Genomic DNA, 12,920 nt, shown 5'->3' with positions numbered 1-12,920 from the left:
ATTTAATTGGTAAAGTTTGGTTGTTACAATGTTCCTAGCTAGAAATAAGTCCTTCATTTAACAACGGTTATAGCTAATAATAATAATAATAATAATAATAATAATAATAATATTTATTATTATTATTATTATTATTATTATTATTATTGCATTGGCAACTTCAATAATGTTCTTTTCTGCTTAAAATTCTATCATCAAATCCTCCCTGAAATATTAAAAAAGAAAAAAAAAAAACCATGTTGAAATCAAATTTGGTGATGTATATGATTTAGATACTCTTAGTTACTCGAGCATGGCTTGAGAATTACTTGAACATGATTAGATAAATGTTAGCTCTGAGTTAAACTCAAATTTAAATTATTCAAGTTAAGTTTAAATATTTTAATATTTAAATAATTTATAAAGTTTTTTTTAACTTTTTTATTTTTAATAATTTAATAATATATATTAATATTATATATAATTACTTTTTAATTATCTATTAACAACTTACTCTCGTTATTTATAAGAAAAAGCTTTAATATTTTTTTCAATCGAAACTCGGTCTCAAGTATGAGTAAACGAGCTTAAAATTGAACTTCAGCTTGTAAAATTTTTCACTTAATTAAATGAGATCAAGTAGATCGGAACTAAAAAATTAATATCTAATCAAACTCGCTTTCAACTTCGAGCTGTGAATTCCAGTCAAACTCTTAACCTTTCTGTTTCGATTCAAATCGCATCAATCTGCTTCAATAGAGGATGGATTTAGATTATGAAAAAAAATTCACAGTTGTTATCAGGATTAAGTGAATGCAAATGATTGTCCAAAGGGCTTGATTCTCAAAACTACCTACTTTATTTTGACATTAAACGTAGCCCATCTGTAAATTTTGTTAGACTGTCAGAATCGAGGATAATATCACAGGAGACTTTATTTTCGTTTTAGGCCCACAAGGCACAAGGTTTTCTTAATGAAAACCCAAGGCCGGCAGGATGATTTCGTTTGTATATAAAATAAAGTCAAATTTTCAGTTTGGGATTTTGTAGCAGGTTAAAATTAAAGGGCCTTTGCTCTTGAAACAGTTTCTTCATTGCAAAAGGTGCATGCTTGTTTCCTATCAAGCTTGTTCAAGAACCGAATTGTTTCTTTGCATTATACAACTTTTACCACCAATGTTAGTGATTTTCTCATCATCCAAACATGATCAACAAACCGATGTTACAGTAATTCCAATGCTATACTCTTGTACTCTTATGCCAAAATCACCTAGTTTGAATCACAAAATGCCACACCAATGTTTATTTAGTTTTGACATTCGAATTGAAATGAAAAACCAAAATCCCAAATGCCTTCTGCATCTTCATAATAGAAATCCTATAAAATTGAGTCAGAACCTGACGATTTCGGATTAATCTGCCATCCTTAGGAAAATGTGATTAAAACTCATAGATACTCACTGGTCTATGGAATAAGGCAATGTGTAAACGTGTAGAAGCTGGTTCCGGAGATGGCCTTGAACCGGAATGAAACTGTCAGATTCACCAAAATACGGTTACCTGTTTTTTGAAAAAAAATTACAACCTAAATATAAAATATATATAAATATTTAATTTTAAATTTTAAATTTTAAAATTTAAATTTTAAATTTACTGAATATAAAGTTTAAATAAACTAGACTAAATCTTTAATTCCAAGATTTCTTTTGTTCAAAGTTCCCAAGTTTCTTTTAACATATTTTGTCCTACAACCCTTTCTTTTCAATATTTTAATGGTGGATGCATGAGATAGTTTTCCTTACAATAATCCAATCTCTTGAAAAATATGGTCTTTGGGTCATTTGAGTCTTTTTCTTCATACCCATGAAGGAAAAAAAGCTTGTGATCTAGCAAAAAGTGGAATACAACCCTCACGTTTTACGAATCATGGCAATTAATTTTCTCATGTCAGGAGAAATTCATGAGGAACCAAAAGCAAAAGCTGGCACAATGATCCGTAATCGGTTGTACGACATGCACGATAATAGATAGGCAGCTTGATTATACAATGCAATTCTCCTAGTCCTCAAGGATAGCATCCATGGAAAGGTCATCATCTAAAATGCGATTATATTACACTAGCCGGTGCATGTGTATAAACCATGCAGCTTAGAGCTTAATTCAAGAAAGAATCCGAGCAGAAGATTCAAGTTGCACCAGATGAGCTGTCTGCCTGATTGCCTTCTTCAGTGGAAAGTTGAATCAATCCTACCAGAGCCACACTGACATCAGAACCTCAGGATGTGTTCTCGCCTATAACAATTGCATCAAAAGAACAAGAATAGGATTAAAAAAAAACGATAGACACTATTGCAGATAAATAAAAGAGAATAATTTGTCTCAGGTAACACCAATCATTATGCCCAACTCATAGTTTATTCATCCAACTTCACACCACTAAAACACTGAATCAACTATATTTGGTACAATCCCATGACGCAGCAATTATGTAGCTATCTAAAAACGAGGTCGATTCAAGATGAACATCTAATATAAACCATCAATGACTTAATGGTTAAAATATTCAAAGGAGGTAAAAAGGTCAACCATATTAATCAACTAAATGAATTAAGCGAAAGAGATTGCAAGAAATCACTTGAACCACACTCTCAGATGGTCTCCCATAATGGTTTGTGCAAAACCAAATGAGAACTATAGTAATTCTAAAACCATCAAGTAAAAAAACCTCCATGCTGATAAGAAGAAAAGTAATACCAGAAATATCCAAGTAAATTTGACAGGAGTTATTAAGTTGCAGATTCCTTGCTTTCAGCCACGGCAGGGGGTAAAGTCTCGGTTTCCATGGTGGTGGAAACAGTTGATGTTTCCTCAACATTAGTTGTGAGAACAGTTGAAGCTTCCTCACCCAAGGTCATGGGATTAATTGGAGTTTCCTCACCCAAGGTCATGGGATTAATTGGAGTTTCCTCGCCCAAGGTCGTAGAATTGGTTGGAGTTTCTTCGCCCGAGGTCGTAGGATTGGTTGGAGTTTCTTCACCCAATGTTGTGGTAATAATTGCAGTTTCCTCAGCCAAAGTTTCCTCATGCAAGGTTGTGGGAACATTCATAGTTTCTTCGCCCAATGTCGCGGTAATAATTGGAGTTTCCTTAGCCAAAGTTTCCTTGTCCAAGGTTGTGGGAACAGTAGTAGTTTCCTCCTCGCCCAAGATTGTGGGAACAGTAGTAGTTTCCTCACCCAAGGTTGCAGGAATGATCTTAGTTAGCTCACCCATGGTTGTAGGAATGGTCTGAGTTTCATGACCCAAGGTTGCAGGAATGGTAGGAGTTTCTTTGCTGAAGGTTGGAGGAATGGCCGAAGTTTCTTCACTGAAGGTAGCAGGAATGGCTGGAGTATGTTCGCCCAAGGTTGTGCAAAGATCAGGAATTTCTTCGCCCAAGGTTATGGGAATGTTAGGGGTTTCTGCCAATGTCACCGGATAGGTAGGAGTTGCTTCGCCCAAGGTTGTGGGAATGCTAGGAGTTTCTTTACTCAAGGCTGTGGGAACGGCTGAAGTTTCTTGACCTAAGGTAGCCACGGTTGAAGTTTCCTCACCCAAGCTTGCATTAACTGTTGAAGTTTCCTCAACCAAGGCTGTGGAGATGGTTGAAGTTTCATTGCTCAAGGTTGTGGTGAAGAGAGAAGCTTCCCGAACCAAGGTCAAGGCCACTGTCAAGGTTTGCTCTCTATTAGTTGTGACAATGGTTGAAGATTGTTCACCTGCAGTTGCATTAACTGTGAAAGTTTGGTCACCAACACTTGTAACAACAGCCATTGTTCCCTCACCTGCAGTTGTGACAATGGGGAATGTTTCCTCATATGTGGTTGTGGCAATGGGGAATGTTTCCTCATACATGGTTGTGGCAATGGGGAATGTTTCCTCATAGATGGTTGTGGCAATGACTGAAGTTCCATTAACTAAGGTTGCGGGAATGGCCAAAGTGTCCTCACCTAAGGTTGAGGCTATGATTGAAGGTTCCTCATGGAAAGTTGTAGAAATGGGTAAAGTTTCCTCACCAAGGGTTGAAACCATGAATGAAGCTTCCTCACCTAGGCTTGAGGCAATGAGTGAAGTTTCCTCACCCAGGGTCGAAGCAACCAGTGCATGGTCCCCACATAGGGCTGAAGCAATGAGGGAAGTCTCCTCAGCTAGGGTTGGAGCATACAACAAAGCTTTGAATGATTCAGATATAGTGTAGTTGAGTTGATAATTTACAGCCACTGTCCCAAATATGTTGAACTTTCCAGCACTATTGTAGGCAACTTCTGCATCAGACGATCTTCTAAAAACAACTCTGGCACGGCTGGTTTCGCGATCAACTTCTGTCTCAGATTCTTTTAATGGTCCAAAGTGCTTGAACATCTTATTTAGCTTTGTTTCTGAAGGAACAGAATTAATCTCAGAGAAGTTCATAACAAGTTCTGCCGGGGCCCTCTCATCAACATAACCAGGGGCTTTCTGTGCTGTCAAATCATGATTGAAATCAGAATATCGTTTTCGAGACTTACGGCCTTTTTGTAGTGGTTTCCCTAAATCAACAGGCACAATTTGATATTGTCCCCTTTCATTTCCATGTGATGGTTGCTCTTCAGAACCATTTTGGACTATTCTGTCAGTCCAATACGTATCACTCATGTCCTCAAACTCAAAAGTTTCTGGAAAACCAATAATAGAATTGGGCAACTTCTTCCGTTTGCCACCAGATTTGTCCCCAGGAAGTTGATCCAGAACAACTGAATCTCTGAAATCAGAGAAGATGCTAATAACAATATTAAAAGAATTGAAACTTTTCATAGGATCACATGCTGCCAAGTGAAGTTGTGATAACAACTCATCTAGTGATGAGTATTCAGCCGTAATATTCATCCTCTTTCGATGGCCATCCTCAAAATTATCAATGGGAGCATCACATCCATCTGCAGCAGGATTTTCACTGCCTCCATCAAGCTTCTGTAACCTATCACCACTAGACTTTAGAATCGATGGAGATCCAGTCATCTGGCTTGCAGCTCTACGGATACATTCACCAATTTTAAAGGAAGGCTTTGGGAAATGAGGTGTGGTTGGAGTTACTTTGGTAAGAGAAATTGTCTTCCTCCCTTCCTGCATCACCAAGTCCTCAGAGGAATCAACAGCTTTTCTTTTCTTGCCAGATGATGATGAAGGGAGCTTATTAGCTATCCCATCAGACCCATTTTCACCATCAGGAGAATCAACTGTCTCACCCATCAATTCAGACAAGCTTCTTTCCTTTTTACTAGGATATAACTCATCCTTAAGATTATGCTTGCGTTTAAGGTAAGAGCTTCTCTGAGTTTTTGAAGTCTCCTGGCCAGTGGAAATTTGCTCACCATCCGTATCCATAGGAGTAGCACGCTCAATTTCCTCACCAAAGTGCATTTTTTCTTCAGAATTTGAGGTATTTGCTTCATTTTCGCTTAAACCTCTGCAGAATTGGAATTCAGGCAGCTGATGATAACCTTTTAAACGATAAAATGCCAACAATTGAGCTTTAGCAATCCCAAGGTCAAGTCGATCAGCCCCACCAGATGGAGACTCCGCTAATGCTTTCATATAGTCAACTAATTTGTCAGGTTCAAAGGAACTAGCACTCAAAGATATATCAACACCATCTCTTAAACTTGATTCTTGCCGAACTCCAGTATTCTCAACTTTTTGGAATTTTATCTTGTCATAGGCATCCTGCAGTATGCAAGAGCAAGCAAAACCTAGTTCTACCCGTCTAGAAACTTCTTCCAAAGCACAATTGACGGCATTCTGGAATGATTCTGAATTACTCTGCTTCTCTATCTGAGAGAAATGTGTTCGAAATGGCTTCAAAAGAGATGCTTCATTCCAAGCAAATGTTCGATCCCCAAAATATGCTACCAGAAAGCTATCCTTCTTATGATGCTTCACTGCCTTCTCAGAAGCATCTGAAGGATTAAATATCTGTCCTGGCCACCATGGATGGCTCCTCACCTTACCCCAGACTAAATCAGAAATAGAAAATTCACCTTCTTCCTCCAATGGCAGCTGGTACTTAGCTTGATGCACCTTTACTGCACTTGCAGACTTTAGAGGTGTCCGTTTAACGGTCTTTTCATCGATGTTGGTTGGCTGTTCAGAATCAGTATCATGTTCTTCAACTTCCATTTCTTGCACTTGGTCTAAACTGTCCTGTTCATCACCAGTAACTTGTTCTTTGACATTCATATCTTGCCCTGCACTTGAATCATCCTCAGAAGCTGCATTCTTAGCTAGCTGATCTTCATTTCCTGAGGAATGTAACACCTTATCTGAGCCAACTGAGGGAGATATCTGGTTTGGAACATTGTTATCAACTATTTTTGAGGCTTCAACTTCATCACTACCAACAACATCTGTTTGGTGACCCAAAGATTCTGAATCTTGACATAAATTTATGTGATTTTCAGTGCCCACACCCATTGTCTCAATTTTAACAGGCTCTTCTTGAACTTTAACATCTTGCTCTGCATCAAAACCAACATTTTTGGTATCAGAAACGTGCTTTTCAACATCCATTGCTTCCCCAATACTTAAATCAACTTCCTCTCCTCTGTCAATGACTGTCTTAGCCTTTAAGTTTTGGTCATTTCCTGAGCAAGATAAAACCCTATCCAAATCAACATTGTTGGAACCAGGAAAAAAATTCAAATTAAGAGAAGAATACATGATCAACTCTTGCAACTTCACCTGTAGCATGATTTTCAGTGCTTTGGTGAGAAGTATTAGCTTCCGTTTGCTGTTTCTCAGAATCAGTACCTTGCTTGTCAATTTCCATGTTTGAATTAACCTGCATAAGATAATGAGTCAGGCTGGGTAAAAGCACTTTTGCATTTTTCCTGTTGGCCTAATCAAATTTTGGAAGTACCTTCTCGTCTAATTGGCCTTCAACAACCAATTCAATTGACTGAGATGAATAAACTGAATCTGCATGGATATTATAGAGATTTTCAGTGCTAACACCCACTCTCAAACTTAATTTCTATTCTTCAACTTGAAATTTCAAATTATGATCAAAAGCACTAATTTTCATACCTTTAGCTTCAGAATGTGGAACTTCTTCAGCAGTAAGCTGTGTCTTCACATCCAAGGATTTGGCATCTGGATCTAAATCGCCATCAGCAGCTTTCTTTGTTGTGCCAGATATAGTTTCACGAGCACCATCTATGGTATTCAAATCTTCCCCATCAATCATCATTGCAGCTTCCTTGACAACTTTAGTTTGCATACTTGAATCTTCAGATGCAGCTGATGAACATACAACTGCTTTCTGGTTTCCATGATTCAATTCATCACCATCCAGATCACCATTTTTTTGTGTCTCCAAAGCTTGATTTGCATCTCTGCCATCCTCATCCATTCCACTAGTACATTCAGCATTCTCACCATCTTCTCCAACTGCAGAACTATCAGGTGCACCAGAACCTTCAACCTCAGCTCCATTTACCTCATTCTGAGCCTTAGCTTCATCACCTGAAACCTCACTCATTGAACCCAGCTCACCAGCTGCATCAACGTCACCATCTAAGCTTCGCAAATTACTCTCCAAACAAACTTCACCCAACTCATCACGACCATGATCTGCTTCATTCAAACCAGCCCCAACCAGATCTCCATCTCCCCCATCAGTAGTACAAATACCATCTACATAAACATGAGAACCCAAAACCTCCACCATTATATCATCTCCATTACTAGCACCCACTTCCCCTCCTTCCTCAATCTGAACTTGATCCTCACAAACCACTGTTTCAACTTCAGTTTCACAAACAGTTACTGGAGATTCTGTAACAATACTCACTGAACCACCCTTCTCTTTTGCTTCATCCATTCAATAACCAACCTGGGTATTTTTCAAAATCATCAATACCAAAGCTCCAAGATTGAAATTTAAAAAAAGAAAAAACTTATGAAAGACACATTTTTATACCATATAAATTATTAAGCCATTGACTCAACTACAGTCTCACTAACAGCTACAATTTCTGTAGCATTACTAACTAAACCAACCTTTCTCCTTAGTTTCATCCATTGAAAAACTAATCTGGGTATTTGTCAAAATCATCAAAAAAAAAAAAAAAAAAAAGCTCCAAGATGGAAAATTTCCATATGGAAAAAGTGGGAAATTTTGATAAACCCTAATGACAAAACCACCCTAAACAAATATAAAGGCACTTCAAACTGAGAAATCATAAGGGGGCATGAAAGGAAAAAAAATTAAAAGATTAAATCTTTCAACATAAATTATAGAAATAAGATGAAAAGGTGAAGAATTTATGTTTACCTTTTATAGATCTTGGGAAGGAAAATCAAAGGGGCTTGAGGGTTTGGGGTTTTAATTTTAGGAGGTTGGCTTCAGCCATATAAAAAAAAAATTGGGTGATCCTTTAAGAGATCCAAAGACAATAAAAACTAGTAAGGCCCGAATATAATGGTTTCTTGTCCTTTTCACTTTTCAGTGATTGGTCATCATTTTCAGAAAAAAATAATTGCACAAATTTTTGGGTTTGCTAAAGATCAAGTATATAGTACTTTTGTCTTCCATGTGGCATGTACCCATTGGATTTTCAGGGGATTTTGGTGACAGTTATTTTGATGTTCATGTACTAAAATATGTTCTTTTGATGATGATAAAGTTTTGTTATGTCACTGCCTTATCAGTAAATACATCTAGAAATTTGATAAAGAGTGCGATTTAAGATGAGTGTGACCTAATAAATTGCCCACTCGAGGTCCAATTCCATTCTCTTCTCCAAATCATAATAAATCCGAAGATAAATCACCTTGTAATCATTGGGCAAAGGATCCAATCCAAACCCAAGATCATGTCTGTCAGTGACTACGGAATGTTCCGGCTACGTTCAGGGAGAATCCTGAATTCTCATACTGTGCTGGGATTCCATACTGTAATGTGGAAAAAAAAAAAAAAAACATTTGTTGTTTACAGATTATGAAACCCAAGAATGAGAATAGACAAAAAAAAAAAAAAAAGAATTCGGGCAATTGCTAATCCAAACAAGCCCAATATCAATACCGGAAGAAAAATTTTTCCTGGCCCAACAATATCCATTCAGGCCTAGTTGTAGGCTAAATATAATTAGAATAAAATGCCCCTTAATCTAAGTGACACGGAGTTGAGTTTTCTTTAAATAAGGTATCGATTTTGATTCTTATGAATAAAAAAATAGGCTTGAGAAAAATTATCTCTTTATGAGATCTAATCTAACTCGAATCCGAATTAATCGAGTCCAAAGTAATTACCAAATACCGAAAGGTCCTAGATTAAAAAAAAAAAAAAAAAACAAAAACTCTTTTTAAATTTAAAGTAAGAATTAAATTTTTATACATTATCCGTGGAGTTTTCATTTTTTTATAAAATTTTAAACTCCTATAAGAAAATGACATGCTTGCTTTTTTATTAGATTGGTTTTTTTATTTTTCATATATCATATGTGTCACTTTTTTAATCTCAAAGATGGGTTTAAAATTTCTTTTTACTTTTTTTATATAAAAAAGTCTCAGTTAATAATAAAAATCATAGATATTAAGATTTAAACAGGAAACTTATTAGTTATTACTTGTTAAAAATGATTGTATAAATTATTTGAAATAAATTCAAGTTAAATTTTTGAATCATTTAACATAAATAATTGAAAAATAAATAATAACATAATGTGTGGGAGATATTATTTAAGTAGATTTAACCCACTAATGCCATAAAAAAACAACCCATAAGATATGAATAATTGAAAATAAATCACTTTGTTGCATTGCTTTTTTTTTTTTTCATAAAAGGTTCACATCTCAAGCTTAGATGTTAGAGAGAGAAAGATAGAAAGAGAATGAAAGAATCTTATCCAACATCTAAAAATAAATAATTTTTTTCTTAAAATATTATATATAGAAAAGAAGAGCTACAACAGATCAGATTGTTGCTCTGAGCAGCTTTTCCATCTTCCCCCATTGTTATTTTGCCAACTAATAAGTTCCCCTCTTCAGCCAACCTTCTTAAAGCTTTCACCTGTGCCAACTGCACCTATTCCACAGCCAAGCAAACTGTCTTTATAATATCAGTTTTTCATTTTTATATAACTCAAATCAAATATAAAACACTTTTACTAGCAGTGGTACAATATTTTTTGAAAAAATATTGGATTTTTAATTTTAATAATAAAATTTAATTTTTGATTATTTTAAATAAAAAAACAAATGTAAAAATAGAAGCAACAATTATATCACAAATTTATGTCACATGACAAACTTATTTCTGTAGTCATCCAAAACAAAAGCTAAAACTCTTTTTTAGGAGTTTAAAGTTACTTTATATTTTCTTGACCATGCTTATGAATCTTTTGTTTAAGGCCATAATTAGACTGAACATGGTTCAAAATATTAGTCCCCAACCCATGCACATGGGTTTCCTAAGAGAGCCAGTTGGCAAGTGGACCCGATTCACCCAAAACTCAATCAGGGTCTCACGTGACGCAATGATTCATTAGACATACACTTAATTTACAATAACCCAATTTTTTTTCTTTTAAAGAAGGTGAAGATGAACATGTTACATGTAAGTCACCATCGTGAAGGATCAATGGATGTTACCTGAATTAGGAGCAATAGCTGCAGCAGGTTTTGAGATGATAGCGGCGGTTGGGATTGTGGTGATGGGTCCAGCTGTTGTTGGTGGGAAGATGTGGTTGGCTGCAGCTGGTAATCCCATTGTTTGTGATTGATGGTAGTGATAGAATGGGTACATTGGCATCAATGTGTTTGCACCTATTATAGCCTGCCCTGCTGGATACACTTGAGAGAAATGCCCATTCATGTAGGATCCTCCTGTGTAGCTAACCTTCTGTTTGCACCATTCATACAACACATTTTTAGACTTTTTTTTGCAAAATTTGGATGGATTCACTTAAAATAAAAGAAAATTACAAAATTTTTACATTTATATTGTCAATGTGGGACCATTTAATTCTTTTGGGTGATGTAAAATTAAACATAAAAAAGGAATTAGTTATGGCTAGTGAGATCAATGATACCATAGACTGTAACTGCAGAGGAAAAAAACCCACTTACATGGTTGTAGCCGATATCAGTGGCAATGTAGGTGGGAGAGTACCTGAAACAAGTGAAAAGAGAAATTATACGATACGATAGAGTCTACCTTTTATAACATGCAACTTCAACAATTCAACGAAACAAAGGGCATACCCGTAAAAAGGAACGGCCTGATGATGCTGATGATGAAACGGCGATGCCGGTGTCCCCGCTGGGTAATACCACTGGACATGATTAGCTGGTGCAGCTGACGGGACCCTCGGTCCAGCATTTGATCCTTCATGATCAAAACCACAGTATTAGACCCCATGAAGCTCATATTTACAAAAATGCCATCACCATCTTTTTTTAAAAACAAATTATGCTAAAGCTTAGGAATTTATATTTATTACTCCACCCTTACCATATAATTTTATATTTTATCCATAAATCACAAATTATTATTTAATTAAATTTATATATATTTAATCAGAAACTTAATTTAATTAATTTATATAATCTTTTTTAAAAAATAATATTCAATAAATTTAATATTTTAATTTTAACACCTACAACACTTTTTTTAATCTCAAACTTCAATCTCTTTTATAAAAACTAACATTTATTAATAAAAATTTAAAATTATTTTATAATATACCAAATTCTAATTAACCTCTAAATATATATATATGAGAAATTATTTGATATATTGTCAATCAAATTTTTTAACTTCACAAATGGGTTAATATAATGAAACATATCATATTTTTTTAATTAATTTTTCATTTTTCAAATGCACCTTAAAAGATATATATCATCTTATTAATCTCACTTGTTGAGTTTAAAATTTTTTCTGACAATATATTTGATAATTTCTTTGTATATAATTACATACGATAATATATCAAATGCAAACTTTATGCCATGAAAATATACCTTGTTGCAGGGGAGCTGCGGAGGCGGACCTCGGGCGGCGAGCACCAAGAGAGGCAAGGTTGCAGTTGGCACGGCGGCCGTTGATGATAGGGGTGGCATCTTCACAAGCTTTCTTAGCAGCTTCAGCATCCTTAAATGTAACCTAAAAAACACCCCAAAAAAAAGTTTTAAAAAAATTCCTAGAAATTAATCAGCTGCACCCGGGGTGTATTGAGTGAAATAGAACTTACAAATCCGTAGCCTTTGGATCTGCCAGTGACTTTATCAGAAATAATCACAGCTTCAAGGATGTCACCATACTTCTCAAAATGCTCTCTCATGGCTTCTTTGGGCGTCTCCCAAGCTAACCCCCCAACGAAAACTTTGGTCAAAGTTGTATCACCAAATTGGCCAATATTGTTACTCATAGTCATGGCTCTATCCCCCTAAAAAAACAAAGAAAAACCTTTTTTTTTTTAACTACTAATATGAATTAGTTGACCAAAAATGTAGCCAAAAAAAATGAGGTGTTTGGGTAGAGAGAAAAAGCGAAGGAAAAAAGAGAGAGGAATTCCAAGAAGGGAATAGGGAGGGAAGAAGAGAATATAAGGAGGAAGACAGGTGGGAAGGAAATAAAGAAATGAAGAAAAACAAAAGGAGACAGTGAGGCAAGACAGATAGACTTTGTGCCTAGTACATTATCAACGTGATCACACATTTATACACAATTTTTTTTTTTGTACCATATCCACGCTTACCCATTTATCTCTTAGCTGAGTTGGATTTGAGATGAGTTACTTCATTTTGTGTTTTGAATTTTTGGATTTAATTTTAGGTTTAAAAATTCAGATTTTGAAGCATTTATCACATAGTTTTGATGACACAGACTCGATTTCGTGAGAATAATCATGAAAGTTTGAT

General features: G+C 35.5%; 2 protein-coding genes across 4 annotated transcripts; both read right to left on the bottom strand.

Moving 5' to 3' along the window:
* Positions 1–1,843: 1,843 nt before the first annotated feature.
* On the bottom strand, positions 1,844–8,448 carry LOC111310282 (uncharacterized). 2 transcript variants are annotated; one of them, XM_022909587.2, is made up of 6 exons: positions 8,329–8,448; positions 7,080–7,887; positions 6,913–6,971; positions 6,735–6,834; positions 2,734–6,637; positions 1,844–2,271 (listed from the first exon to the last, which is right to left on the bottom strand). In XM_022909587.2, exons 2-5 carry the CDS (start codon positions 7,873–7,875, stop codon positions 2,766–2,768), a joined length of 4,827 nt encoding a protein of 1,608 aa, XP_022765322.2. In that variant the 5' UTR covers positions 7,876–7,887; positions 8,329–8,448; the 3' UTR covers positions 1,844–2,271; positions 2,734–2,765. The 2 variants fall into 2 exon arrangements, with proteins under 2 accessions (XP_022765322.2, XP_089604518.1); XM_089748392.1 differs by lacking the exon at positions 8,329–8,448 and adding an exon at positions 7,975–8,298.
* Positions 8,449–9,790: 1,342 nt separating this feature from the next.
* Positions 9,791–12,705, bottom strand: LOC111309834 (putative RNA-binding protein ARP1). Of its 2 annotated transcripts, none has more exons than XM_022908837.2 (6): positions 12,251–12,705; positions 12,021–12,162; positions 11,259–11,382; positions 11,124–11,166; positions 10,647–10,896; positions 9,791–10,080 (listed from the first exon to the last, which is right to left on the bottom strand). In XM_022908837.2, the coding sequence occupies exons 1-6, from the start codon at positions 12,431–12,433 to the stop codon at positions 10,040–10,042; spliced, it is 783 nt and encodes a 260-aa protein (XP_022764572.1). In that variant the 5' UTR covers positions 12,434–12,705; the 3' UTR covers positions 9,791–10,039. The 2 variants fall into 2 exon arrangements, with proteins under 2 accessions (XP_022764572.1, XP_022764573.1); XM_022908838.2 differs by having other exon boundaries at positions 9,791–10,100; positions 12,251–12,704.
* Positions 12,706–12,920: the final 215 nt, after the last annotated feature.

Source organism: Durio zibethinus, chromosome 19 (assembly GCF_047325235.1).
Source record: "Durio zibethinus cultivar Kanyao isolate XHJ-2024 chromosome 19, ASM4732523v1, whole genome shotgun sequence".
Taxonomy (NCBI): domain Eukaryota; kingdom Viridiplantae; phylum Streptophyta; class Magnoliopsida; order Malvales; family Malvaceae; genus Durio; species Durio zibethinus.
The sequence above is the reverse complement of the archived record's forward strand: the minus strand, read 5'-3'. Positions and strand labels throughout refer to the sequence as shown.